Here is a 25,343-nt window from a genome sequence, read left to right on the forward strand (position 1 = left end):
ATGGCTCACTCACTCGCTGCTTCAGAGACTCACCATCTTGTGAAATCATCCTTCCTGCCTCCCCTCCCTGCAAGACCCTTGCCATTAACCATCAGAGCGAACCTTCGGATGCCCACAAGTTCCACTCTCGACCTTAACGCTTCCAATCGCGGAGAAGACGTTCTCGGGGCCGTTCGCCTCTCCTTATCCAACACCCTCTCTGAAACTCACCTTCATGAGGCCGTCCCTTCTCTCAAATCCAAGTCTAAAGGGAAGGTATATCAATGTTTACTGGGTCCCAGATTCTCTCTGTTCGAATAAAGAGTTGGGTGTTCCATTTTTTTCAGGTTAGAGATGTCTATGATTGTGGGGAGTATCTTGTTATAGTCACCACCGACAGGTTAAGTGCTTTCGATAGAGTCCTTGTTTCATTTCCCTTCAAAGGCCAGTTTTTTTTTTTCTTTTCTTCTTCCCCTTTTTTCATAGTTTTATTGCTTTGCTTTTGCTTTTTAGTTTTAGCATTGTATTTGTAAGCAAGGAGGGAACCATGGTGTTAGTGGTTGATTCTATCCTAGTTCTATTTTGATGGTTTTTGTTCTTTTTAGTTTGTTGGTCCGAGCATGTAATAATGATCATGTGATTTTCTGAGACTTTTAGTGTCGTTCTTTCCGTGTGCTTTTTCTTTAGTAGCTGTCTATTTGCTTTGACTGTTTAAACTCACTATTGCAAGTCTTACCTTCCCCAAACTCCTCTTTTATTTGGGTTTTTTAGGTTCTAAACAGGATTAGCTTATGGTGGTTCGATCAGACACATCCCATTGCTCAAAATGCTGTGATTTCTTCACCAGATAAAAATGTAACAATTGCAAAGAAGTGTTCAGTTTTCCCAGTTGAGTTTGTCGGTGAGGAATTCCTAAACTGCCTTTCATTTCATTTCTTTTCTTTCAGCTATTATTGCGTGAGTAGGTATTACTATTGCTGCATGAAAACTGTGATAAACGTGAACCTACTGCAGAAGATCTTTCTTAGGAGACATTTGTAGATTTTATTTCTTTCACTTTACTCCTTTTCGTTCTCCTTTATTTTAGTTCTTCAATGTTTTTTTCTCATCTTCAGTATCCCATGAAGCCTCATTTTATTGAGGAAGTGATTCGTAACTTTACCTGCATCCACAATTTGTTAACAAGGTGTAACGGTGAGGAAATATTATTTAAAATCCCTTTTATGAAGCCATAGAATCTACGTCACATGGGTGCAGGTGCCGGGGTGCTGGCACTTTCAAAAAACTTGGGTGCAGGGGTGCGGCAAAAATATAAAAAATTATATATATATAAAGTCCAAAAGTTGGACATAAATGACCCTGGGTGCATTGACTGCACCCAGGGTCAGGTTGACCACATCGGGTGCGGGTGCGGCACCTAGTTGAAGAGTCCCTGTGACATAGTGATGCAGTGGAGATGGTCGGCTGCTGGCTGGACGAGGAAACGTGACTCTCACGTTCAGCAATGGGCAGAAATAAGAGAAACAGTCACCCAAAATGATGGTGACTGTGTTAAACCTCATTTTATTGAAATAGAGAACTTCAATGAACGAATAACAATGTAAACTATGAATGAAAAATAGCAAACAATGCAAAGGAATGAGACAAAAGGCCAAGAAAGTAAAAAAAGTGCGGGAACGAAAAGGCTGCTGCCAAGGAATCAATCTTCTCTCCTCCTTCGTAAAACCCTAGGAGAGGGTTTTAAATATTCAACTGGCGGATCCGGGTCTCGGGTCCAGTCATGGACCCGAGACGAGATCCGAGTCTTCTTCTTGATGGATCTGGATCCGGGTCACGGGTCTTGGGGTAGGGTCTGGGTCCATCCTGCCCTGCATCATTCTCCCCAGGTGGGAAAGAAGTCGGCTCTGACGACTTGTTGTCTCCACAGTAAGCATATAGATCAGACACATTAGATGTAGGAGAAAGGTGCCAAGTTTCGGGCAGCCCAAGGAGGGAAGATCGGTCAACTAGGCCCGCTAGCCGGGGCAACCCGGTCTCCTTGGTGGGAAGGAGAACTATCCTATGACCCTGAAAGACAAATGTGTACGTATTCCTACGGCCATCATGGATGGTCTTATGGTCAAACTGCCAGGGACGTCCCAATAGGATGTGACACGCACTCATGGGCGCCACGTCACACCACACTTCATCGTGGTAATGCTCCCCCATAGAGAACCGAACTAGACAACGCAGGGTGATTGACACCTCGTTGCCTTTCTTGAACCATGCCATTTTATAAGGTTGGGACAATTTTTCTGTTTTTAGGTTCAAGGTTGACACGACACTCTCGGACACCATATTCTCGCACGCTCCAGTATCAATGATAACATCACATGCACGCCCCTCACAGTTACACTGAGTTCTAAAAATATTATTTCGCAACCATTTTGTGGGGGTCGACTCTCGGGATGTGGTCAACACATGACGAATGGTTAACAAATTTTCGATGCTGCCATCGAACTCTATGACTTTCACCTCGTCATTCCCCTCAACAAGCGACTCACCCTCGCTCTCACTATCGGACGCAGACTCAACAATGCCCTTTGCTAGATGAGTGTTCTTATTCATGATGGTGTTAAAATACATGTAATTCATATATATATATATATATATATATATATGTCTAAAATACCCGATGTACCCGATAGGGGTACTTGTTTTCCTTCTTTTATTTTCCTTTTTGTTTTTTGTAATTTATATTTTTTTATTTTATGTTTTTTTGCTCACACAAAGGGGCCCCACCATGGAGTCGATGGGGCCCCCAACGGTCACATTTGTGACCGTTGGGGGCTCCCAACGACTACATGGGGAGCCCCTAGGTGGCTCTCCTTTTAAGGCCTTTTGGCCATCCCCCCTCTCCTTTGTTTGTGTATAAATAGGGGTGAACCCCTCTTGTATTTTTCACTTATGAGAGCTCTCTCTCTTTTCAATAAGAGACATTTATATTTTTATGTTGTGTTGTCTCTTGTGGGTTTGGGTGTTAGCCCTTTTGTTTGTTCATTAGTGGATGTTGTAAGTGCTTAATGCACTCTTTGTTTTCCGCATATTTCATTACATGGTATCAGAGCCTTGTTTATGCTCTTCTTCTTAATATAGTTAGTCGTGTAGCTATATTTTTTTCTTGTTGTATCTCTCTCCATTTACCCTCTTGTGAGTGTTTGAAATGGAAGGAGAACAAAAGATTGATCTTTCCTTCAAGCTCAATGGCTCCAACTACATGATGTGGGCCGCCGCCATGGAGAACAACCTCAAAGGTAAAAAACTTTGGGGATACGTTATGGGCACCATTCCGGAACCACAACTCCAACTAACTAAGATGGATGGTGATCAAGAAAAAGCTCTTGAAGGAATTGCCCGCATGAAGGCCATTGAAGATCACCAATCTAAAGTGGAAGATTGGGAAAGCAAGCATGCCAAGATTCTTGCTTGGTTCATGAACAATGTGGAGCTCAAGATTTGCTCCAACATTGCCAAGTTTCGGATGACGAATGAAGCATGGTTCTTTATGAAAGGTATGTTTACTCAAAAAGACCTTGCTCGTCAATTCTTTCTTCAAGAAAAAATCCGGACTATCAAGCAAGGAGAAATGAGTGTAAGGGATTACTTTAGCACTCTTGGTCCCCTATGGGATGAACTATCTTTACTAGAACCAAAATAGGTTTCTAGTGTGGATGTGGAATTAAGGAGAGAACAAATGGAAAAAGAGCACTTTTTCCAATTTTTACATGGGCTTAGGCCCGAATATGAACAAGTTAGATCTTCACTCCTACATAGATCTAAGCCTCTTCCCTTGGAAGATTTCATAGCCGAAATATGCCAAGAAGAAACTCGTCTTGGCATGATTAAAGGAGGAGATGATGTCTTGGCCGTATCCAAACCCGGCAACCATATGAAAGCTTACAAACCTCCTCATTTTGGAAGGCAAAATAATTTTAATGGCAACTATAGAAAAGTCATTTGCCATCATTGTCAAGAGCCGGGTCATATAAGACCTAATTGCCCTAAGTTGAATAAAGCACCTAAAAATAAGGTTGCTTCCGTTGAAGAAGCTACTCAAAAGAAGTAGGAAACCACAAAAGGGAAGGAATCTTTTTCTCTTGCTCAACTATCGGAAGCACTACAAACACTACTCAAGATACCATCAACCTCGGGTGCCGCCATAGCTTCTTCCTCTCCTCCAGGTATGTCTTCTTGGATCCCTGACTCTGGAGCTTCCTTTCATATGACCCCACTTGAAAATGAGCTTTCCGATTTATGTAATAATTATAAAAACCCCTATGTTTCAACTGCCGATGGTACATCTTTACAAGTAAAAAGTTTTGGAACTTTAAACTTTTCAAAAGATTTCTTTGTGCCAAACGTGAGAGTTGTACCTCAACTTAATTTAAATCTTCTCTCTGTTGCTCAAATATGTGATCATGGATGTGAAATCTCCTTCTCAACTAAGGATTGCTCTATACAAGATCTCCGGTCCGGGAAGCAGATTGGGCAAGGTCATAGGAGGGGAGATCTCTATTACATGAGCAACTTGAAACTCCCCACTAACTCTTTTTGTAACCATGTCCAAGATAAAAATATTGAAATTTGGCATCAAAGACTTGGACATCCAAGTTTCTCAAAAATGTACTCCTTTCCATTTGGAAAGAAATTTTGTAATGAGAAACATTTTGTTTGCAAGAATTGTATTTTTGGCAAAATGAAATCTACTCCTTTTCCAAACCGAACTTTTGTGTCCAAAAGACCTTTTGAGTTAGTCCATTCAGACGTTTGGGGTCCTTTCCCGGTCATGTCCAAAGGAGGGTACTCCTATTACGTTACTTTCATTGATGACTACACTAGGTATGTATGGATCTACTTTCTCAATTTAAAATCCGAAGTCTTTGACTTCTTCAAAAAATTTCATATGATAGTTAAAAATCAATTTTCAAGTAATATCTCTACTCTTAGATCCGATTCGGGTGGAGAATATTTATCAAATGAATTTCAAAACTATTTAGAAGTAAATGGAATTTGTCATCAAAGATCGTGTCCTAGGACTCCCCAACAAAACGGCTTGGCCGAAAGAAAGCATAGACACATCATGGAAACCACTAGGACACTCCTTATTTCCAAAGAAATTCCAAAGAGTTTTTGGGCCGAAGCGGCCTTAACCTCAACTTAATAAATAGAATGATATCTTCATCTTTAAAAAATACATCTCCATATGAAAAACTATTTGAAAGAACACCCGATTTCAATAGATTAAGAATTTTTGGATGCAAATGTTTTGTCCTTACACATAAACGGGACAAATTATCTCCTAAAACTATTGAATGTGTTTTCTTGGGATATGGAGAAAATCAAAAGGGTTTTAGATGTTTTGACTTGAAAAATAACAAACTCTATGTATCCAAAGATGTAACCTTTTTGGAAAATGAAAATGGTTTTGTGAAAACTAAAGATATTGACGAAAGTGAATATGCTTTTTTATTTGATCTTCTATCTCAAGAAGATGAGACTCCTCAAGAAGAGGAAATCTCTAATGAGTCTTTGAATGACCTAGAGGATATTCCTCTTGACAATATTATAGATGAAAGTGATAGACCAATCCAAACCTATGTTAGGCGTGGTCAACAAACTCAAATGAGCGCCTTAGAAAAATACTCTCAAGGATCCAACATAGAAGAAACCTCTTTAAGGAGATCCAGTCAGATTTCCAATCCTCCTAATAGGTTTGTTTCCTATGAGTCCTTAACTCCAAGATATAGAGCGTGTCTAATTGCATTACACTCATTTCATGAACCTTCACACTATAATGAGGCCAAAAACATTCCCCAATGGGTTGAAGCCATGAACTTAAAGCTTAGTGCCCTTGAAAAGGCAAAAACTTGGGAAATAACTTCGTTACCCACTGGAAAGAAATCAATTGGATGTAGATGGGTCTTCAAAATTAAAACTAAGAGTGATGGTTCATTAGAACGTTATAAAGCACGGTTAGTAGCTGAAGGATATGCTCAAGAATATGGTATAGATTGTGAAGAAACCTTCGCACCTGTTGCTAGAATGACTAGTGTTAGGACTCTTATCGCCATAGTAGTTGTTAAAAAATGGCCTATCTATCAACTAGATGTCAAGAATGCTTTCTTAAATGGCGAATTAACTGAAGAAGTTTATATGGATCCTCTACCAGGAGTGTGTATTGGTAAAGATAAAATTCTCAAACTTAAGAAGGCATTATATGGTTTAAAACAAGCCCCAAAGGCTTGGCATGATAGATTTAGTAATGTAATGTTAAGTTTGAATTTTCGTTCATGTTATACTGACATTGCTTTGTTTGTGAAAAGTGCAGGGTCTTCAATAGTTATTTTACTACTTTATGTTGATGATATGATCATCACAGGAAGTGATGAACAAGGCATTAATGATATTAAGAAAGTTTTGAAAGAAAATTTTGACATGTCTGACATTGGTTTCTTAAGATATTTTTTAGGGATTGAAGTGGCGTACTCTCCTCGAGGGTACATTCTCTCTCAGATGAAACTTGCTGCCGACATCTGTTCCAAATCTAGTATCTCCGATAATAAGAAGACAGAAACCCCAGAAGTCATCAATGCAAAATTAAGGTTGGAAGATGGAACACCTCTCGAGGATCCTACTCCCTACCGGCAACTTGTTGGGTCTCTAACCTACTTATCCATCACTCGGCCAGACATAGCTCATGCCGTCCACTCTGTCAGTCAGTTTCAACATGCACCTACAACCGTGCACATGAGTGCAGTCTTAAGGATCGTCAGATATATCAAAAACACCATAACTAAGGGAGTTTTTCTTTCCTTTGCCTCGTCACTTGATTTAATTGCTTATACTGATGCAGATTGGGGAAGAAATCCCAATGACCGAGTCTCAACTACGGGATTTTGTGTTTTCTTAGGTGACTCTATGATTTCTTGGAGATGCAAGAAGCAACACAAAGTATCCTTGTCCTCAACGGAAGCGGAATATCGTGCTATGGCTTCTACAACCATGGAACTTGTGTAGCTAAGAAGTCTCCTCAGTGATATGGGCATTGTCATCTCTACTCCTTCGAAGATGTGCTGTGACAACAAAAGCGCAATCTATATTGCAAGCAATCACACTTTCCATGAGCGTACTAAGCATATTGAGATGGACTGCCATTACGTACGTGATGAATACCTAAGAGGAACCATAGCACTACCTTACGTCACATATGAGTACCAGTTGGCGGACTTCTTCACTAAGGCCCTTGCTGCTCCTCGTTTTTTGTTTCTCCTTAACAAGCTTTCGGTTATATCCCCGTAAAGCTTGAGGGAGGGTGTTAAAATACATGTAATTCATATATATATATATTTATATATATATATATATGTCTAAAATACCCGATAGGGGTATTTTAGTCATTTCACAAGTACCCGATAGGGGTACTTGTTTTCCTTCTTTTATTTTCCTTTTTGTTTTTTGTATTTTATATTTTTTTATTTTATGTTTTTTCGCTCACACAAAGGGGCCCCCCCATCATGGAGTCGATGGGGCCCCCAACGGTCACATTTGTGACCGTTGGGGGCTCCCAACGACTACATGGGGAGCTCCTAGGTGGCTCTCCTTTTAAGGCCTTTTGGCCATCCCCCCTCTCCTTTGTTTGTGTATAAATAGGGGTGAACCCCTCTTGTATTTTTCACTCATGAGAGCTCTCTCTCTTTTCAATAAGAGACATTTATATTTTTATGTTGTGTTGTCTCTTGTGGGTTTGGGTGTTAGCCCTTTTGTTTGTTCATTAGTGGATGTTGTAAGTGCTTAATGCACTCTTTGCTTTTCCGCATATTTCATTACAGGTGGGAAACTTGGATGCAATATGACCTAACTCTTGACACCTAAAACAACTAACAATGGACTCATTGGGCTTACTCTTGGATCTGGTGTGGTACGCAGGTCCAGACTGATCGGGTTTGCTAGGGTCGACTCCTTGGGCGGACTTTGAGTCTTCTTTCCTAGGGGAGCTCGCTCCCCTGATTGGGAAACTCGACTTGGGTTGACTAGACTGATCACTACAGGATGTCCTATGTTCCTGCTTCCTTTTCAGTTTCTTCTCTACATTCATAGCATAACTACTTGCCTGATCCAGTGACTCGACTGTGATACAATTGAAGTCGTTAGAAATAGCAGGACGGAGACCAGAAATATACCTCGTGACCTGCTGGCGGGCGGTCTCCTCGATCTGCACTCGTAGGGAAAGATGATGGAACTCCGCAGTGTAATCCGCCACAGTATTGGTGCCTTGACGCAGGGTCAGGTACTCCTTGTAGGCTCTCTCGGCGTGATCTGATGGCACAAACTTAGACTGCATCAACCGCTGCATCTCTTCCCAAGTCTGTACACGCTCTAATCCCTGTCTCTCCCTCGACCGCTGCATCTCAACCCACCATGTTTGTGCTAGGCCTCTCAACCGAGTAGAAGCTAGGGAGACACGACGATGCTCGGCGACATCGTGGTAGTCGAAGAAGAATTGGACGACATATGACCAATCAAAGAACTGCTCTGCATCGAACCGACCTGCGAACTCTGGAAGCTCTAACTTCACCCCATACGTGGAGGGGCGCTCTGGTGCTCTCTGCTGACGGGCCTCCACCATGCCTGCAGGGTATTCATCCCAAAAAGTATCGTCCCACACTGCTCTATCATCGCTGTTCTGCTCGCCTGGCTGCTGGCGTTGTGATACTCCAATGACGTGTGGGGGGCGCTCAGGTCGCGTCGGTCCCTGCTGAATCTGCCTCGGTCTGGCTGGCCCATGGGCGGGAGCCATCTGTGTCCGACGTTGGGGTACCGGTATGACAGGTGGTCCTGCGATAGGCGGAAGGGTTGGTCGGATCTCGGGCTCTAGGTGGGTAGAAATTGGATAGTATGGGTTTGGGTTATAGGTCGGGTTAGGATAATGGTATTGGGTAAGGTATGGTATTGGGTTTTGGATCTGGGGTGGGTTACCGGGTTGGTTCTGGTTCGGGTATCTGGTTGGGTTGGTATTGGACTGAGATGATCCGCCCGACTGGATATGGATCGGGCATAATCCTAGACTATTCGTCGGACCCAAATTTGAATAGGTTGGATCGGGGATCGAGTTGTGGGGGTAAAAGGCTTGGTTTGAACTCGATCCACGATCCCTACAATTATGGGTCTGGTTTTGACCCGGCTTAACATCAAACTGGAGCTCCGTCCGGGTCCGATACAGGTTTGGGTCGGCATGGGGTCCCATTTGGGGTTCGAAAATAACGGGTTGGGCCGGATTCGTAGTAAACTGCAATCCAAACCCAACTGGGTAGGCTGGATATGGGTTTGCAGGACCCATACCCGCCACCGGGAACCCAAAGGGTGGTCCCTGGAAATCGGGTATGGGTCTGATCCTAGTGGGATCTCGACCGGACCCTGCTGGAGCAGGTCCGGTCCATAGGGGTTCATTCCCCTTGGTCTGCAAATGTGCTGCAACAGCGCCCCCGCGCACAGGTGCTGGGAAAACTGACAGACCCACCCCAGTCTGGGCTGAGGTGGGTGTGTTTGCAACTTGACTCGGCATCAGGTTCGGCCCACGCAGACCGTGCCCGATTGGCAGCCCCTGCTGCGTGGGTTGTTTCCCTACTTGCGCACCCACGTTGCTGTTGGGCAGGCTTTGGGGTAACGGCTGGCCGACGTCCCTGCATAACTCCTTCCCTGTATCACCAGATGGCACGACTAACGGGAAGTGCTGTTGGGTCACAACCACAGATTCGACAAGGACGACACCAACCTGCTGAGTAGATGCTGAGGGTGGTACTGCTGGTGAATCAGTCGCTGCAACTCGACTCTCCACCCCATCCAATCGCCGTGATATACTTGCCATGTCCCGGCTGACTCGCAATACGCTTTCCTGCATCTTCGTCATCATTTCCATCATCCGTAGTATTGGGTCCGTGTTGCCGACATCCTCCTGCTCGATCTCTGTCACCGGATCTCTCCTCACCTTCGAAGCCATCTTGCGTACGAGGGGAAAGGCGCTGGCTCTGATACCAACTGATGCAGTGGAGATGGTCGGCTGCTGGCTGGATGAGGAAACATGACTCTCACGTTCCGCAATGGGCAGAAATAAGAGAAACAATCACCCAAAATGATGGTGACTGTGTTAAACCTCCTTTTATTGAAATAGAGAACTTCAATGAACGAATAACAATGTAAACTATGAATGAAAAATAGCAAACAATGCAAAGGAATGAGACAAAAGGTCAAGAAAGTAAAAAAAGTGCTGGAACGAAAAGGTTGCTGCCAAGGAATCAATCTTCTCTCCTCCTTCGTAAAACCCTAGGAGAGGGTTTTAAATATTCAGCTGGCGGATCCGGGTCTTGGGTCCAGTCATGGACCCGAGACGAGATCCAGGTCTTCTTCTTGATGGATCTGGATCCGGGTCACGGGTCTTGGGGTAGGGTATGGGTCCATCCTGCCCTGCATCACATAGCCTAGAATAAGTCCACAGGGACATTAGTTCAAGTACCAGACAACATTGTGTTACAAAACAAGAATTACCTTGGCCTGTAAATTTCCTAATTCCTTTTTACAAGCAAATCCAGTCTACTTTGTGGCTAGGTGTACTTCTCCTCTGAAACTACATATTTCTCTTTTACCAAAGCGTCTATCTAGATGTCCTATCACCAGCAACACTTACCAGTACAAAGTCTATTTAAAGAATAATAAAGATCTCCTAAAGTAGGCTTAAAACTAAATGGTAATTTCCTAGTTTGTACTGTGAGAAATAGCTGCAAAGGGCACTCAAAATAAGATATTAGTATAACTTCGTAGCTGTAACATGTATAACTGTGGTGCTTGGTGACTGAGTGCTTCTTCCATAGGAATCAATTATTTGGTTACTCATGGTCTTGTTCAAGATCTTAATCCTCTCTATGGCATTGCATGCAGTTGCTGCTGCTAGCCTGACTGTGTTTCTATGTCATAAATTGGTAAGTTGGGAAACTTCACTTGGATTCCTGGGTGACTGCAAGCCATCCTGCAGTTCACCAGTTCTGATGTTTCTGTGTTATCATATGGGAGATGAAACTACAGCATTGATTCTCCATATCTTTTTTTTTTCAGTTGGAGCTAATACTTGCACGGTATTTCCCCTTTGAACTCTGGTGCAGAAATAGGGGACTCACACTCCTTTTTTCCTTATAAGTTTGGGTAGTTTTCTCATTGGCATTATCCTTTCTTTCATATTGAATCTAAAATGTAAAGTTCCCTCATGAATGTGTAGGTATTCTATTCTCTACTATCAAGGGTCAAATTATCATTTTCCCGACCGACAACATTTGACAATCATACACTTAGACTACATTGCCCTTCACATTTTGTTTAGAAAAAAATTTAGCCATACATTTAGTTAGAAAGATTGAGTTATAGCTATTACCTCTACTTTGCTTGTAACTGCACAGATGTGTAATGAAATAGCAGAAAATACAAAAACAATGCCACTAAGGGCTTTACAAGATCATAATCACAAAAGTGCATAAGCACAAACCAATGCCAATAAGGGCTTATAAAATCACAATCACAATGTGCACAAGCACAAGTCTACTATAGGACAAAACGATAGCCATCAAGGGGCAACAACACAAGCACTAAGTGCATATAATACATTAAGGAACTAAATAGAAAAACAAAATATAAAAAATATTCATCTTTATTGAGCATAAATGCTTAAGAGAAGCATTAGTTACAAGAAAGGGGTTCAACCCCTATTTATACACAAAGGGAGAGCATGGGGCTCTATTGGGGAGCTCCCAATAAAGTCGTTGGGAGTGACCGTTGGGGAGCCCTTGACCATAGAGCCCATGCTCTTTACAAAAAAGACTTTAAATAAAAAGATAAAAAATAAATAAGAGAAAAATTGTTCCTAATGAACAGTACTATTACACAAGTAAAATGATGAAAATACCCTAGAGGGTATTTACCTATTACATCATTATATATATATATATATATATATATATATATATATATATATATATGACAATACATACATATATATACATGTACAACTTAACAAATTGTGGGAATTATTTGGGCTATCAAAATGACCCTGATTATTTTGTCATAAATAGGCATATGCCATAATTAAAATGATTAACATGTTCCTTGAAGACTATTGCCATACAATTACATAGTCCAACAATCAACTAATGTTATTCTTTTTTTTTTTCTCAGTGACATTGTGGTATTTGTCTGTGTATGTTTGTGTGAAGTAATTTTGGCAAAGTTGTCTTTTGCTTGGGAGCACCTTTGAATTTGATAATGGTCCATCAAGCTTCATGCTTTATTCCACATTTCACACTTTTATAAATTTCTTGATTCCATTAAACAATGTTACTATTGATTTTATGGATATGGATCAATAACCTTCTGTTTTTACTAATGAGATTGACATATTTCACTCATTTGCAGTCGAGGTTACGTCACTGGCAGTACCTATACTTCATTATGGACAGTTTATAACAAAGGCATAAGAAACTATTGTGGCAACCCTCTGCTGGATGGTTCTGGTCGGTGTGCCACTATCTAGACTTGCCTATCTATTCCATTCAGTACATGTTTGCTTTTCAAGAATGGTAGCATTCTTGATCTGCCACTAGTCTGGTAGATTTCACTTGGGATTATTGAACACCAGTTTTCATGAAAACTGACCTGGTCAAGTTTAAAACCAAGGACATTTGTTAGATGATACTTAGTTTTCCCGTCATTTTGTTTTCCTTTATTATTTCATGCTAGCTATGGGCCCCTTCTATGTGACATATGGTTGATCAAATAGACTTACGAAATTTGTTATAATTGTGCTCATCAAAAATAATATTTATTTCTTTTAATTTTAATGTTCTATCTAATGTAGAATTTAATTTTTTAGAAGGTTTTTTTATTTTACCTAACAAACTATCAAACAAAACACTCCTTGTGTCTCTAATATTTTGTGTTATTTATCATGCACTGACTGCATGACTTTTATTGTATAGATTAGATTGTAAGTTTCATATGCTGCTTTATTTGTTTCGCAGTTAATTGGTCAAGGCCTAATGACCCAAGATGAGTTTGATGAAGCACGAGCTAAAGCATTGGCTTAGTTTGACTATGGACAGGTGGACATGCTAATCTTGCTCTGTTGTCATCCTGTAGTTGTATTATTGACTTTTCACTAAATATCATCCATGTTTCTCTTCATATGATAAGTTCAGGTATGCTTCTTATTTTCTGTTGTTGGCGTGTTGTCCCACATTCGCTTTACTCCCTTGCTCCATGATCTAGTACTAGACTTGAATTCAGATGGAAATTGAGCAAATGCGTGGACTATTGATGTACCTATCAAAAGGACATTTTTAAGTTGTTAAAGAGAACCAATGAAGACTTACCAAAATACAAGTTTGTGATTCATATCAATTTTAACGTTGTGAAAAGCATTTTCTTTAGATGTAGAAGACATGAAGATCAGAAACCTTTGTATTTGTTGATGCAATTTGTGATGCATACCTTTCTAATAGCTAACATGAAAAGCCAATAATATTGGAATTTAAATGCAAGTATTAAGTAGCCAGTTGCCATGATATGAATTTTGTATTGGCTAAGACTTCTGGGTGATTCTCACTTCTGATATTTCTAATACATACTTTATTGGCACAATCTGTGATGCATGCCTTTCCAATATCATGCATGAACACCTACAGCCAGTAGCTTTGGGATTTGCTTTATTTTAAGTAGCCATTTGCTGTGATATGACTTTCATATTAGCTAACATTTCCGAGTGATTTTCACTTCTGATATTTCTAATACATGTTTCTATGGGCACAATCCATGATGCATGCCTTTATGCTATCATTCATGAACAACCAGTAGCTTTGGAAGTTAAATGCAAGCGTATTAAATAGCTATTTACTGTGATATGAATTTTGTATTGGCTAAGATTTCTTAGTGATTCTCAATTCGGATATTTCTAATATGTGTTTATTTGTTTTTCATGCCATGTGGATGACAGCGTGTAGCTTTGAGTCTGGCCTGTTGTTGGTGGACACAAAGCATGAATTTGGAAAGGGATCTGATGGTAGAATTGTCTTAATCGATGAGGTCCAGCATCAATTCCTTTGAAAGCAGAATAGTGCTTATATTTATTATATTTAATGTATATACAGCATGAAAAGAAATCATTTCCCCTTTTCTTACAGCATATGATAGAAAAATAGTAAATGACCAGCTGCAGTCCACTGATAGGGACCATAGTCTGAAATAGTAGAGTCAGGTACCCAACCAACCTGTATTTATTTTTAAGGATGTGGAAAACCTAACATGTAGGCTTACTGAGAGTAGGTTGGATATGGATGCATCATGCAGTATTTGACTAGATATCTGAATGGATATGGAAATAGATGTCTCATACAAATACTAGTCAAATGCAGCCAGACTGGCCCAACCCTATGCATCCTAGGTCAGTCTGGCAATTTAAACTGTTTGCACAGCTCTTCTACAGTGGTTGATGTCAAGGGAACTTGAATCTTTTCCTGCCAATTCCATACACACAATGAATCAATTCAAGTGAGAACCATGCCAGGATGGTAATATAAGGTTATTGCTTTGGTTGAAGGCTTAAATCCTATCACATGGTTGATCTATTTTACCCCATATTATATCTCCTTCTCTTCTAAGCTTAATGGTCATCTACTTTGCAAAAGTAGCTCATATCCTTCTATCATATTGTTGTGTCCAGTGTTGTGAAAGGCGTTGAGGTGTAGTGAGGCGCTCCACCAAAAACCGAGGCGAGGCGTAAAGCGTAAGCCTCAATTTTTTTTTGAAAACTTTAAAAAATTTATAAAAAAATATCTAAAAATACAAATAAATAAAAAAATGCTTTATTGATAAAATAACAACCAATAAGAAATAGAAAATCTCAAATAAGTTCTAAAAAATATGAGATTAACATATAAAAGTAACTAAAAACTGATTACATAACTAGAAAATATATGAGATTAACCAACAAAAGTTAAAATATACTAAGAAACTGATTACATTGTTAAAATGTATCATTCAACATTTGTAATATTATATATATTTTATATATATAAAGGATAATACATATTCATATATGGTATATATGCATATGTATTATCCTAATTATATATATAAAATATATATTTCTCTATTTATAGGCATAGGGGTAGTTTAGGCATTTCCAGTTTTACGCATATTCCATTCGGAATATGTTTGTAATTTAATTTTATTTTTTCTTTTTTATTTTTCTCCTTTTTTTGGGTTTGCGCCACCTAGGGAGGCTCCCCAAAGAGTCGTTGGGGAGCCCCCAACGGTCACAAATGTGACCGTTGGGGGCTCCCAACGACTCCTTTGGGAGCCCCCTTTGTGGCTCCTCTCTTGTGTTATAAATAGGGGTCTCCCCCCTTGTAATCCTAACGACTTGGAGGAGCTCTTGCTCCATTGTAATGGGTTTTTCCCCTCTTTTTCCTTTCTTTCAATAATATTCAACTTATGACTTTAAGTCATATTTTTGCCCCTTGTGTGGGTTTATGTGTTAGCACATTATGTGCTTATGTTGTTCCCTTTAATGGGTTTATTGGCACTTCATGTGCATGTATGGGTTCATTATTGAACCTAATGTATTCAAAGTCACTTTCTAACATACATAACTGAAATAACTGGAAAATATATGAGATTAACCTACAAAAGTTACAAATATGAGATTAACATATAAAAGTGAGTTACTTTTATATGTTACTTTAAGTAACATATAAAAACTGATTACATTACTGGAAAATATATGAGATTAACCAACAAAAGTTAAAACATACTAAGAAACTGATTACATAACTGAAATAATTGGAAAATATATGAGATTAACCTACATAAGTTAAAATATATTAGATTATTCTAAAAAATATGAGATTAACATATAAAAGTAAGTTACTTTTATATGCTACTTTAAGTAACATACCAAAACTGATTACATAATTGAAAAATATATGAGAACCAACAAAAGTTAAAATATACTAAGAAACTGATTACATAACTGAAATAACTGGAAAATATATGAGATTAACCTACAAAAATCTTGTTGATTATGTCTTAGAAATCTTTTTTTTTTTGCGCCTCAGGCTTGTGCCTTGAGGCACAGAGGGCTGCGCCTCATGGCGAGGCATGCCTTTTGTGCCTCAAGGCGCATTTTTGATAACACTGGTTGTGTCTTTATGACATAACCTTGAATCCATCAAGAAAACAGAGACTGAGTTTTGATAAAACTTGGATTTACCCCTTTGTTTGTTGCTTAGTGCCAAAACCAGAAAATAATAGTAAAAAATAAACTACTAAGGAGAAAGCACCAACTTCCACAAAGAGTGTCTTGGAGGATGTACATGTTTGACTGAGACCTGTTTGTTCTTAGCTGCTGCTCTCAACCTTTACTACTTCGTGGTCATGAATTCTTGGTCGTAACTTTCAAGTGGTGGCTAACAATTGAATAGATTTGCATCCCATATGCCCCATTCTTTTGTTATATGGATAGTGATGGAACAGATTTCATTTGCTACATTTGAATTGCTGTGGACATCAAGGCAAAATACATCATTTGAGGTGTATTGACTTATGGTTACTGTTTAAATCTTTTCAGGTGCATACGCCTGATTCAAGCAGATACTGGGTTGCTCAGTCATATCAGGAGCATTTTGATAAAGGTCTTGAACCGGACAATGTTGATAAGGTGGATGCCCCATGCATGTATATTGTATTTTGCTGTGGCATCTGGTTCCTCTCTGTATTCTGGTGCATATGATTCATTGACTTTGCAGTCATGCATTAGTTGTCTGTTTAATGATTATTTTGTTTGTTAGGTATCCTGAAGTTTGATAAGCATTGGCTGACTCTTTGGGTTAACGAGTTGTATTAGGAATTCTTGAGATTGTGGTTCAAAGGTCACTGCAATCCCTATGAAGATGAGGTTAGTTGCTATCATTCAGCTTTCATAACTATTTGCATAACCTGCACAAAACTTCTGGCTTACTTAAGAATCATATCATGCATATCCTTCTGGCTGCGCTACAGGATCTTGTTTGTGAGCTTGCTTGGCGGTATTTGCCATTTTTATGTGAGCTTATAACCAGTTCGGTGCTATTAGTTTCTAACTCTTGGTCCTTTTGTACAGTTATATATTCTTGTGTGACCATAGCAAACACAAAATTTGAGTTACCAAGGACAGATGTAAAAGCTCCTACCATCTTTGTTTCTGTGCATGCAATCGAGGACCTTTAATGTTGATTGGCCTAATTATTATTATGCAGGAACCCATACATGACCGTATATCCCGAAATGTTTCTGAAGCACTTAAGCACCTTGTTTAGCACAGGTCGTGTACTACAATTAAAGAGTTCTCTTCTATTGGAAGGTAAAAAGAACACTTAGTCGTGATGCTAGAAAAATCCACAAATTCGTCTTTGCAATTGTGAAGTGTTGAAATGCTGCCACCTTTATCTGGATTTATGTCTACTCATTGTCTAAGATGTTACCCATCTTTTATAGGTAAAACATCTACACAAAAAATGGTACCTTACGTGTTTAAGATGATTCTATTTTTTTTTTATGTATAGCAACCAAGCTGATTATTTATTGGGTTAAAGAAAACGTGATTATTTTCTGTCTTCCCAGATCCCATTGAGCAGATCAAAGCCTGATTCCATTTAGTGACAACAATATAAAACTACTTCAGCAGGTTGCATTAGGCATAAGGAGGGTTTGATGGCGAAAGATTCTTTGATTGATACATGTTTTTTTGGTAGATGCATGGTAAGTTGTAATACAGAAAGAAAGAAAAAGAAAATGAAAGCATTCTTCTGCAATTCATAAATGAAACCTATAGAAAATTTTGGCTATTTGCAGTACATGTCTATGTACTAACTCATCTGCTGAGGAATTAATAAAATGTTTTAATGGATAAATGCATTAAAACAAAACTTTTCTCCAATCTGTTCATACATTCATCACACGGGAAATATTTTCACAATGATTGTGACCTGAGAATCTGTCCAATGAGCTGCTGTTGGACCAGCACGCTACAAGACGTGCAATCTCTGCCCTCCCCCCTTCTAAAACTATGATAGGAAGGGACAAAGTGGGATGATCTCCCATCAAGGCTACCAGGCCTGTCATGCCAACCCTCCATGCTATCGTGAGGTTGTATGTCATCCAAGCTCCATCGATACTGCACTTAACAGAATATGGTCACTTGCCAGTTACCAGGATCAAGACTGCGTCCTTTTCTTTTATATTTTTTTGTAAGAATAGTAAGTTGGGGTTAGGCAGAGTGGCAGACCCCTACCGGTTACAAAGCGTCCACATCATTATATTACTTATTTTCTGCTGCTTATACTTAAACCAACTTTCAAATAATGTGATGCCTGTCAACACAAATAGCACATCTTGGCCGTTGTGTGCTCAATCAACCAGATCTGAAAGGTATTGTTGCTTTCTCACCTAGAGCCTCCAGTTAACAGGAATCTGAGTCCAGCCAACTTTCTCCCACGGTCCATCTCAAAATGCGAACTCACAACGTTCTGGATAAAGACCAACTAACTTGACCTGTGACAGTCGCACGACACATAACATGTACCTAATAAACTGGTATAATAAGCTCCTACACATACAAGCATGCCTGGACTACCAACCGAGTTGGATAATGGTGTCTGAAGTTCTGAACCCTTTCATGCTAAACATGGGAAAGACATGACGGGGTGAGTCATAACAAGTTGAACCAGCCTAATATCAAGCAAGCTCCTGCAAGTAGATAATGCATGCCACGGAAGCAGCGGATCAGAAGGGTTGGGATCAGGGCGGCAAAATGAACCAGGAAAGGTTCATTAGCTGTTGTTAAGTGCATCATTATTATTCAAACCGTCAACAAGTGCTAGAGTTTATGCCGTCCGTGTGCATCCGCGGGACACCCAGTGCATGGGCCCCACGCAGATGCAGAACATGCACACACAAGAATGGTGTGTCCCATGGAAGCAAAAACGTTATCCGCTGCTGTTCCATGTGCCCCCAACGGAACAGCGGAGGACAGGCAGTGCGGATGCACCGAAAAAAAAAATTTGGGGCATGTCCTGTCCAGGCACATCAGTGAATCAAATGCCCCCTTAAGGATTTCTGGAGCTCATTGCTCGAGTGGCATACACAGCTGGAGCACTGATTTATACACTTGCCCACTTGCTAATCCTAGTTGATGCGGAGCTTTGATATTTGTTGCTTCATCCACATTCCCCTGCACCTCAAAGTACTGGTCAACAACCAATAAAATAGGAGATGACCGCCAGTCACAGCCCTTGAGCTTAGAGAATCCCTTCCCATCCGCTTCATTTTCACCCACCCCTGCATAAGAATCACCCATGTCTTATACATAGTTTGGATGCCCACATTTACTCAAGGTGTGAAGACGCAGAATCGGTCTTGTCCATCCACCTCTTATATAAGCACCAAAGAAGCACATGGGAGACTCTGATATCATATGGCATTTCGGTCCCCAGGTACGAAGACCATCTCATCTTCCTTGACATAACCAACCTTCACTAGAGAGCAATATATGCACATATAATTTGCACATGTCAATCTCCCCTCATTTCTTCGTCTTTGAAATAAGAAATTGAAATGCACAAGACATACAGTCTATCAGCACCAATTAAACAAAAGTAGATGCACTGATCTTGGTTGCAACAGGAAAAAAAGACCACCACGCTAATGTGTGTGTGTGTGTGCAAGCCAATATATATTCAAAATCCATAATTCAAAGCAGTAAAGCATGAACGTGATATTAAAAAGTGCAAATCCATGAGCAGCAGTTCAACGCCATTATGGTTAATAACTAAACTGACGATTCTTGGATTTAAAACCTGCTAGGCGCGACTTGGCAAAGATAGAAAAAAGGCAAAAAATTGCCAGGAATGCAGGCTGAATGACAATCAAACTTTAAACAAAAAATGCAAAGAGAACGAGAAAGATAGAGGCCTAAAAATGAGCCCAACCTTAAACCCTCCACCAAAAATTAACAAAATGATACTGGAAACAGAATTCAAAAGTAACCAATTTTTGGATAAAACTATTTCTATCTGTTTATCACTCAATTGAAGTGTGACAAAAAACGATCTCTTTGGACAACAACATAACTAGCTTCCAACATTTACAATTTTCAGTCACGAGGATGCAATTTTTTTTCTGACAACATTTGATGGAGTAATCCTGCCAGTTCATCCAGTCCAGCTTTAACAAACGCATCCAGCAACCTATTAGACAAGGATACATCATAATATGGTGATGTTGATTGCTTCCATTCTTCAATAACTTGTCCTGATTCCTTCGTCCGTCCAAGCATGATAAGTGAAGAAAGAATACATATATAATTTCTGCCAGTCATTTTCTCTGAAGTCATCTTCAAGGACTTCCATATTTGAGAAATCATCTCATTGTTACCCAAACCAGCATAAAGGATAATAAGAAAATCATATGTAATCCACTCTCTCTGAGTAATTTTCTTCTCAGTTTCAACAATACTGTTCTCTGTATTTTCAAGACGACCAGCAGTAATATAAATGTTGACCAATGTCACGTACATCTTCCAACCATCATTGTAGTTGGAGTCAATACTCATTTGATTCAGGATCCTTCTTACACTATCAATATCCAAGGTAGCTGCACATGCACTTATCCAGAGGTTGTATGTAAATAGATCTGGTGAAACGTGATGCCCTCTCAATTCTTCAACAAGAACAAGAATCTTATCAAACTGACCAATTGACATGTACAGTGTCATCATTTCATTATATGGAAGTATACTTAAGGTTAAGTTGGAACTCTTAATTTTCTCAAAAAGCATCTCAGCCTTTTCAATAAGCTTTGCTGAAGCATATGCGTGTAGTAGTGAAGTGTAGCTGGCACATGTTTTGTCAGTTGAAGGGAGTGCCTCTAAGTACCTTTCAGCAGCATCAAGACCATGAACTTTAGTAATCAAGTCAATTTGATCTGCATAATCTCCAGCTGATAGTGTGTACTCATGATGATTCCCCATCCACTCCAATATCTGCAAACTAAACATGCTCAAGTTATGCTGCTCAATGAGGACATCATATAAGACATCTTTCAGACCATATAATGAAGGGAGTAAAGAAGACTTTATAGTAACGATTTCATTCGATAAGACAGCATGGATTAGAAAGACTTGTGAAGGAAGTAACGAACAATAAAGCCAAAAGGATCTGATGGTAAAAGCTTCAACATATGACATTAGATGGAAATGAAAGAGAACCAAGTATAACTAATTATCAAGAAGAAAAAGCAATTGGTAACAAAGTGAAATAACTAGAAGAGCAACTTATCAATGGCATAAATCAAAAGTAAAACTATGCTAGATTCTTTTGAAGAGAAGCTGCGTCATGGAAAGGAAAGAAAGGAAAGGAAAGAAAGAGTATTTTTCTCATGCTCAACTCCACCTCAAACAGAAACTTTTATATATGTAGAAGCATCTTCCAAACATTTTTGTATATATGTTGCTGCAAAATAAGTGAGGCTTGTTCTTTACATTCAAAACATGCCCCTACTATTTTTCTCTAATATGGAGATTTTGGGGAATAAGTTTCACACGCAAGCACACAAAATTAGTGCATGTAGCTCACTCAAGTGCAGACCAAAAAAGCAAAACAGAAAAGATTATGCATTGTTACATTTCTAATGCCTTATTTTTTTGTTACAAATACCTCCTTATGACTGATATATATTACACTTTGAACAAATAAAATAAACATTAAGAAGAGCGGGGCACCCACTTATTCAGAAAAGTGAGGCGACTCGGGCATTGCATTGGATAGTTAGCTGCAGCCTCCCAACACGCCTGACTTTATAGGAAAGTGGGTGCATAGAAACAACACCTAGGCCTAAGTAATTCTTCTATAACAGACACTGCTTAAGTGCTTGCAATTCACCATTCAGCAATATTTCCTTACCTCCTGGATGTTTGTAATGAAATAAATAAGGTAATCTTTTGGATATTTGTGAAGAAGAATTTTAAAAGAATACCAACCGCATCCCCTTTTTGCGTGTGGAAGTTTTAGACGTAGAAAAGAGCCCACAGTTTCCTACTCCTTTGTGTTTAATTCTTCAAAAGATTAGAGCTTTATCATGTCATTGAGTCATTTGTTTTGTATGAGTTCTCTTGTGGGGAGGATGACTTTCGTGTATCTGAGATTATTTCGATTTCGATGCATATTTGTTTATAATCTCTAAGTTTCACAAAAAAATGGAATACTCAACACCGTTCTCATGGATGTATCTAAGTATTGTGGCGAACTACATAAATTTCGTTATTAATTATGGTTTTATTTTCTCAGCATTCAACAACGGCATCGATTCTGATCAAATTTTGTGTTGCAAAAAACAGTAGCATCAGAGCAAAGATTAAAAGTTCTGATAGCTTCTAGAGTTTTCCAACGCAAGAAAAGGTTGAGAAAATAAAGGGATGAGAGAAAGAGAAGGTCAGATACTTTCACCTCATCATTGTGGGTCTTATGAAAAGAGGAAGCAAATATTGTTTTGGAAGTTTGAGGAGTTATGGAAGAAACAGAAAACCAGCAAATATCCCTCGATCATTGACATGTCGCCCCCTTGGTACGAGGTATCTTATAAGGAGGTAGAGATTCATATACTTGAAATGGTTCACTGATTTCGATGCATCCATTCTAACAATATCGAATTTTGACGAATAATAAAATATTGTTTACTCGACCATTATTTTGTTCCATCATTGTGTGTGCAATTGATCGAATTTCCCCATCCCGCGCTTTACTCACAATCATTTTCTAAACAAGAAATTGTGATCTCATATCAGATCGAGACTTCTCGATTGCAGGCTTGCAGCTTCAGTTAATCGAAAAAATAATGAAATTTCAGATTTAAAAAAAGAAACGTTCACTCAACAGCATGGATAAAGGCCTGGAACTCTCACGAAAAAAAAATTCAATCACAAGCGGTTCTGGTCACCTAATCCATACATTGCGAATTACGATCACCACGAATTCAATAAAGGGGGACGAAGGAGAGCGGAATGGATTCGGAAACCCTAACCTCAAGAGCGTGCTTGTAACGGCGAGACCTGGAGAGCTGCTTGGCGATCCCCCGGAGATCCGATTGCTCGACACTTCTCCCTTCGCCGATCCACTTCTCTACCACGGCGGTCGCACTCCGCCTCGGAAACCTGAGCTGAAAGATCCTGCCGCGCAGGTCGTCCGTCGACCCCGATTCGGAGTCCTTATCCTCCTCATTGGCGACACTCTCGCTGCCCCACGACGCGGACGAGATAGTTCTACGCGGAAGAGGGAAGCACGCCCTTTCTCGGAAGAGGAAGAGGGGGGGAGATCCATAGACCGATTGCTCACAGTTTCCACAACGAGAGACTCTGCAACAAACAAAGAGATGCAAGAAAATGGTGTCGATCAATCAATCGAGAGAGAGAGAGAGAGAGAGAGAGAGAGAGAGAGAGAGAGAGAGAGAGAGAGAGAGAGAGAGAGAGAGAGAGAGAGATGCCTTCTCAGTAGCAAGGAAGAGAGACGATGGCGTAAGGCCATCACCATGGTTTCTCGCTCAAACGGGAAGCGTTTCCAAGTAGGGGACTTTTAAGAGGTTTTCGGATCGGGATTCCTACCGGGGTTTGAACCAGATGGCATAAGGCCATAAGGGTTATCTTAGTGGCCGTCAGGTCGGGCTGGGCCCACCTTACTCGAAGCCCGTCCAGGCCCAACAGGTTCCACCCAGACCCACGGGATCCGAAGACCGATCCGAATTCTATCGGGTTTGTTCTGGGTCTAGGTGAGTCGGACCAGCCCTTTGAACTCGATTGGTAGACGAGCCATTTACCAGTCGGGCCAGATCGCACCCAAACCCAGTCCATTGTACACCCTGAGATACATATATCCAGATCTGGAACATATGTTCTAGGTTCTGATCGGATTTCAACAGTGTTTTAACCAACCCATTTTATTTTGGATATCCTAAAGGACCAAAAACGCTAGAGATCAATGTCATGAAACTCGGTATTGGGATTTCTAATAAAGGGAATTTTTGCAATAAATTAAACCTTTTGCTTTTAGGAAAATATCAATGAATATAATATATATATATATACATATATATATATATATATATATATATATATATATATATATATATATATATATATATATATATATATATATATTGGCTACTAATGTAGGTAGGAAACTAACGATTAGAAATCACTTTTTTCTTCAAATTTTTTAACTTTTTTGTAAACCAAATGTTGCGGATGTGATTTACATGGTTTGTTTAATAGGAAACCTGTTTTGAATCATGTGACTATGATAAGAAATTAGGTTTTTAAAAGGTTTCAAAAATCGATGGCCCACAATGTGTCAAAATTTCATTAACTCAAAAAATCACATTTTTACATCAGAAAAGCACGAGCCAAAGCTTGATCCTTAGCAACAAACCATGTTGAACACATCTATGCGGTTAGATCGAGTCGATACAAGCACCTGTGATTTCTAGCTCATTAGTTCCTTACCTTTATTAGTAGCAAATGTTTTTCTTATATATATATATATAAAATAAAATAATCCAAAACACTGGTTTTGTGTGGGGCAACTAGTAGATCATATACACTATTCTTAAATGATTATTATTTTGAAAATATCAAGATTTTTTAGGTTTGTATCTGGTCCTTGATAGCATTCGTGATAAAATTATGATACTTTCAATATATCAATAATACTCGTGAGTTAGATGGAGGTTACCCTTTAAGGCTTTAACCGCATATGAACAATATAATTTCATGGTATATCAGAAGCTAGAATCTTTTGCGTGATCCTATTAGGTTTGGGATCGGAAACAAGACGTGGTTTGGACTAGGGGTGGCAATCGGGTCGGGTTGGCGGGTTGGCGTGTCAGCATACCTCAACCCGAACCCGACCCGTTTATTAAACAGGTCGGCTGTGGCAAACACGAACCCGACCCGTTTAATAAACGGGTAACCCGACACGACCCGCCAACCCATTTAATAAATGGGTTGGGTCGGGTAAACGGGTTTTCAGGTTCGCGGGTCAGGTTGGCGGGTCGGGTTGACGGGTCGAGTTGGCGGGTCGGGTTGGCGGGTTGGCGGGTTGACCCACCCGCCTAACCCGTTTATTAAACGGGTCAGGCGGGTTGGCGGGTTGGCATACCCCCAACCCGAACACGACCTGTTTAATAAACGGGTTACGCGGGTCGAC

General features: G+C 39.8%; 1 protein-coding gene and 1 pseudogene across 1 annotated transcript; one reads left to right on the forward strand and one right to left on the reverse strand.

Moving 5' to 3' along the window:
• LOC149816050 (phosphoribosylaminoimidazole-succinocarboxamide synthase, chloroplastic-like) lies at nt 1-17,408 on the forward strand (annotated as a pseudogene).
• A 2,731-nt stretch (nt 17,409-20,139) lies between these two features.
• Nucleotides 20,140-23,732, reverse strand: LOC149816051 (pentatricopeptide repeat-containing protein At5g09450, mitochondrial-like). The gene is made up of 3 exons (XM_089987512.1): nt 23,626-23,732; nt 23,167-23,497; nt 20,140-21,130 (listed from the first exon to the last, which is right to left on the reverse strand). The coding sequence occupies exons 1-3, from the start codon at nt 23,670-23,672 to the stop codon at nt 20,243-20,245; spliced, it is 1,266 nt and encodes a 421-aa protein (XP_089843638.1). The 5' UTR covers nt 23,673-23,732; the 3' UTR covers nt 20,140-20,242.
• Nucleotides 23,733-25,343: the final 1,611 nt, after the last annotated feature.

The sequence above is a fragment of the Nuphar pumila genome, chromosome 14 (assembly GCF_984573655.1).
Source record: "Nuphar pumila chromosome 14, dmNupPumi1.hap1.1, whole genome shotgun sequence".
In the NCBI taxonomy this organism is placed as follows: Eukaryota; Viridiplantae; Streptophyta; class Magnoliopsida; order Nymphaeales; family Nymphaeaceae; genus Nuphar; species Nuphar pumila.

What these genes read in the sequence shown, in the direction of transcription:
- LOC149816051 (XM_089987512.1), bottom strand. Translation starts at nt 23,672, where the DNA reads ATGGTGATGGCCTTACGCCATCGTCTCTCTTCCTTGCTACTGAGAAG. An exon ending in TCTTCCTTGCTACTGAGAAG is followed by an intron (nt 23,498 to 23,625) that starts GCATCTCTCTCT and finishes TGTTTGTTGCAG; the next exon opens with AGTCTCTCGTTGTGGAAACT. An exon ending in GTTACAAGCACGCTCTTGAG is followed by an intron (nt 21,131 to 23,166) that starts GTTAGGGTTTCC and finishes TTTAGTTTGCAG; the next exon opens with ATATTGGAGTGGATGGGGAA.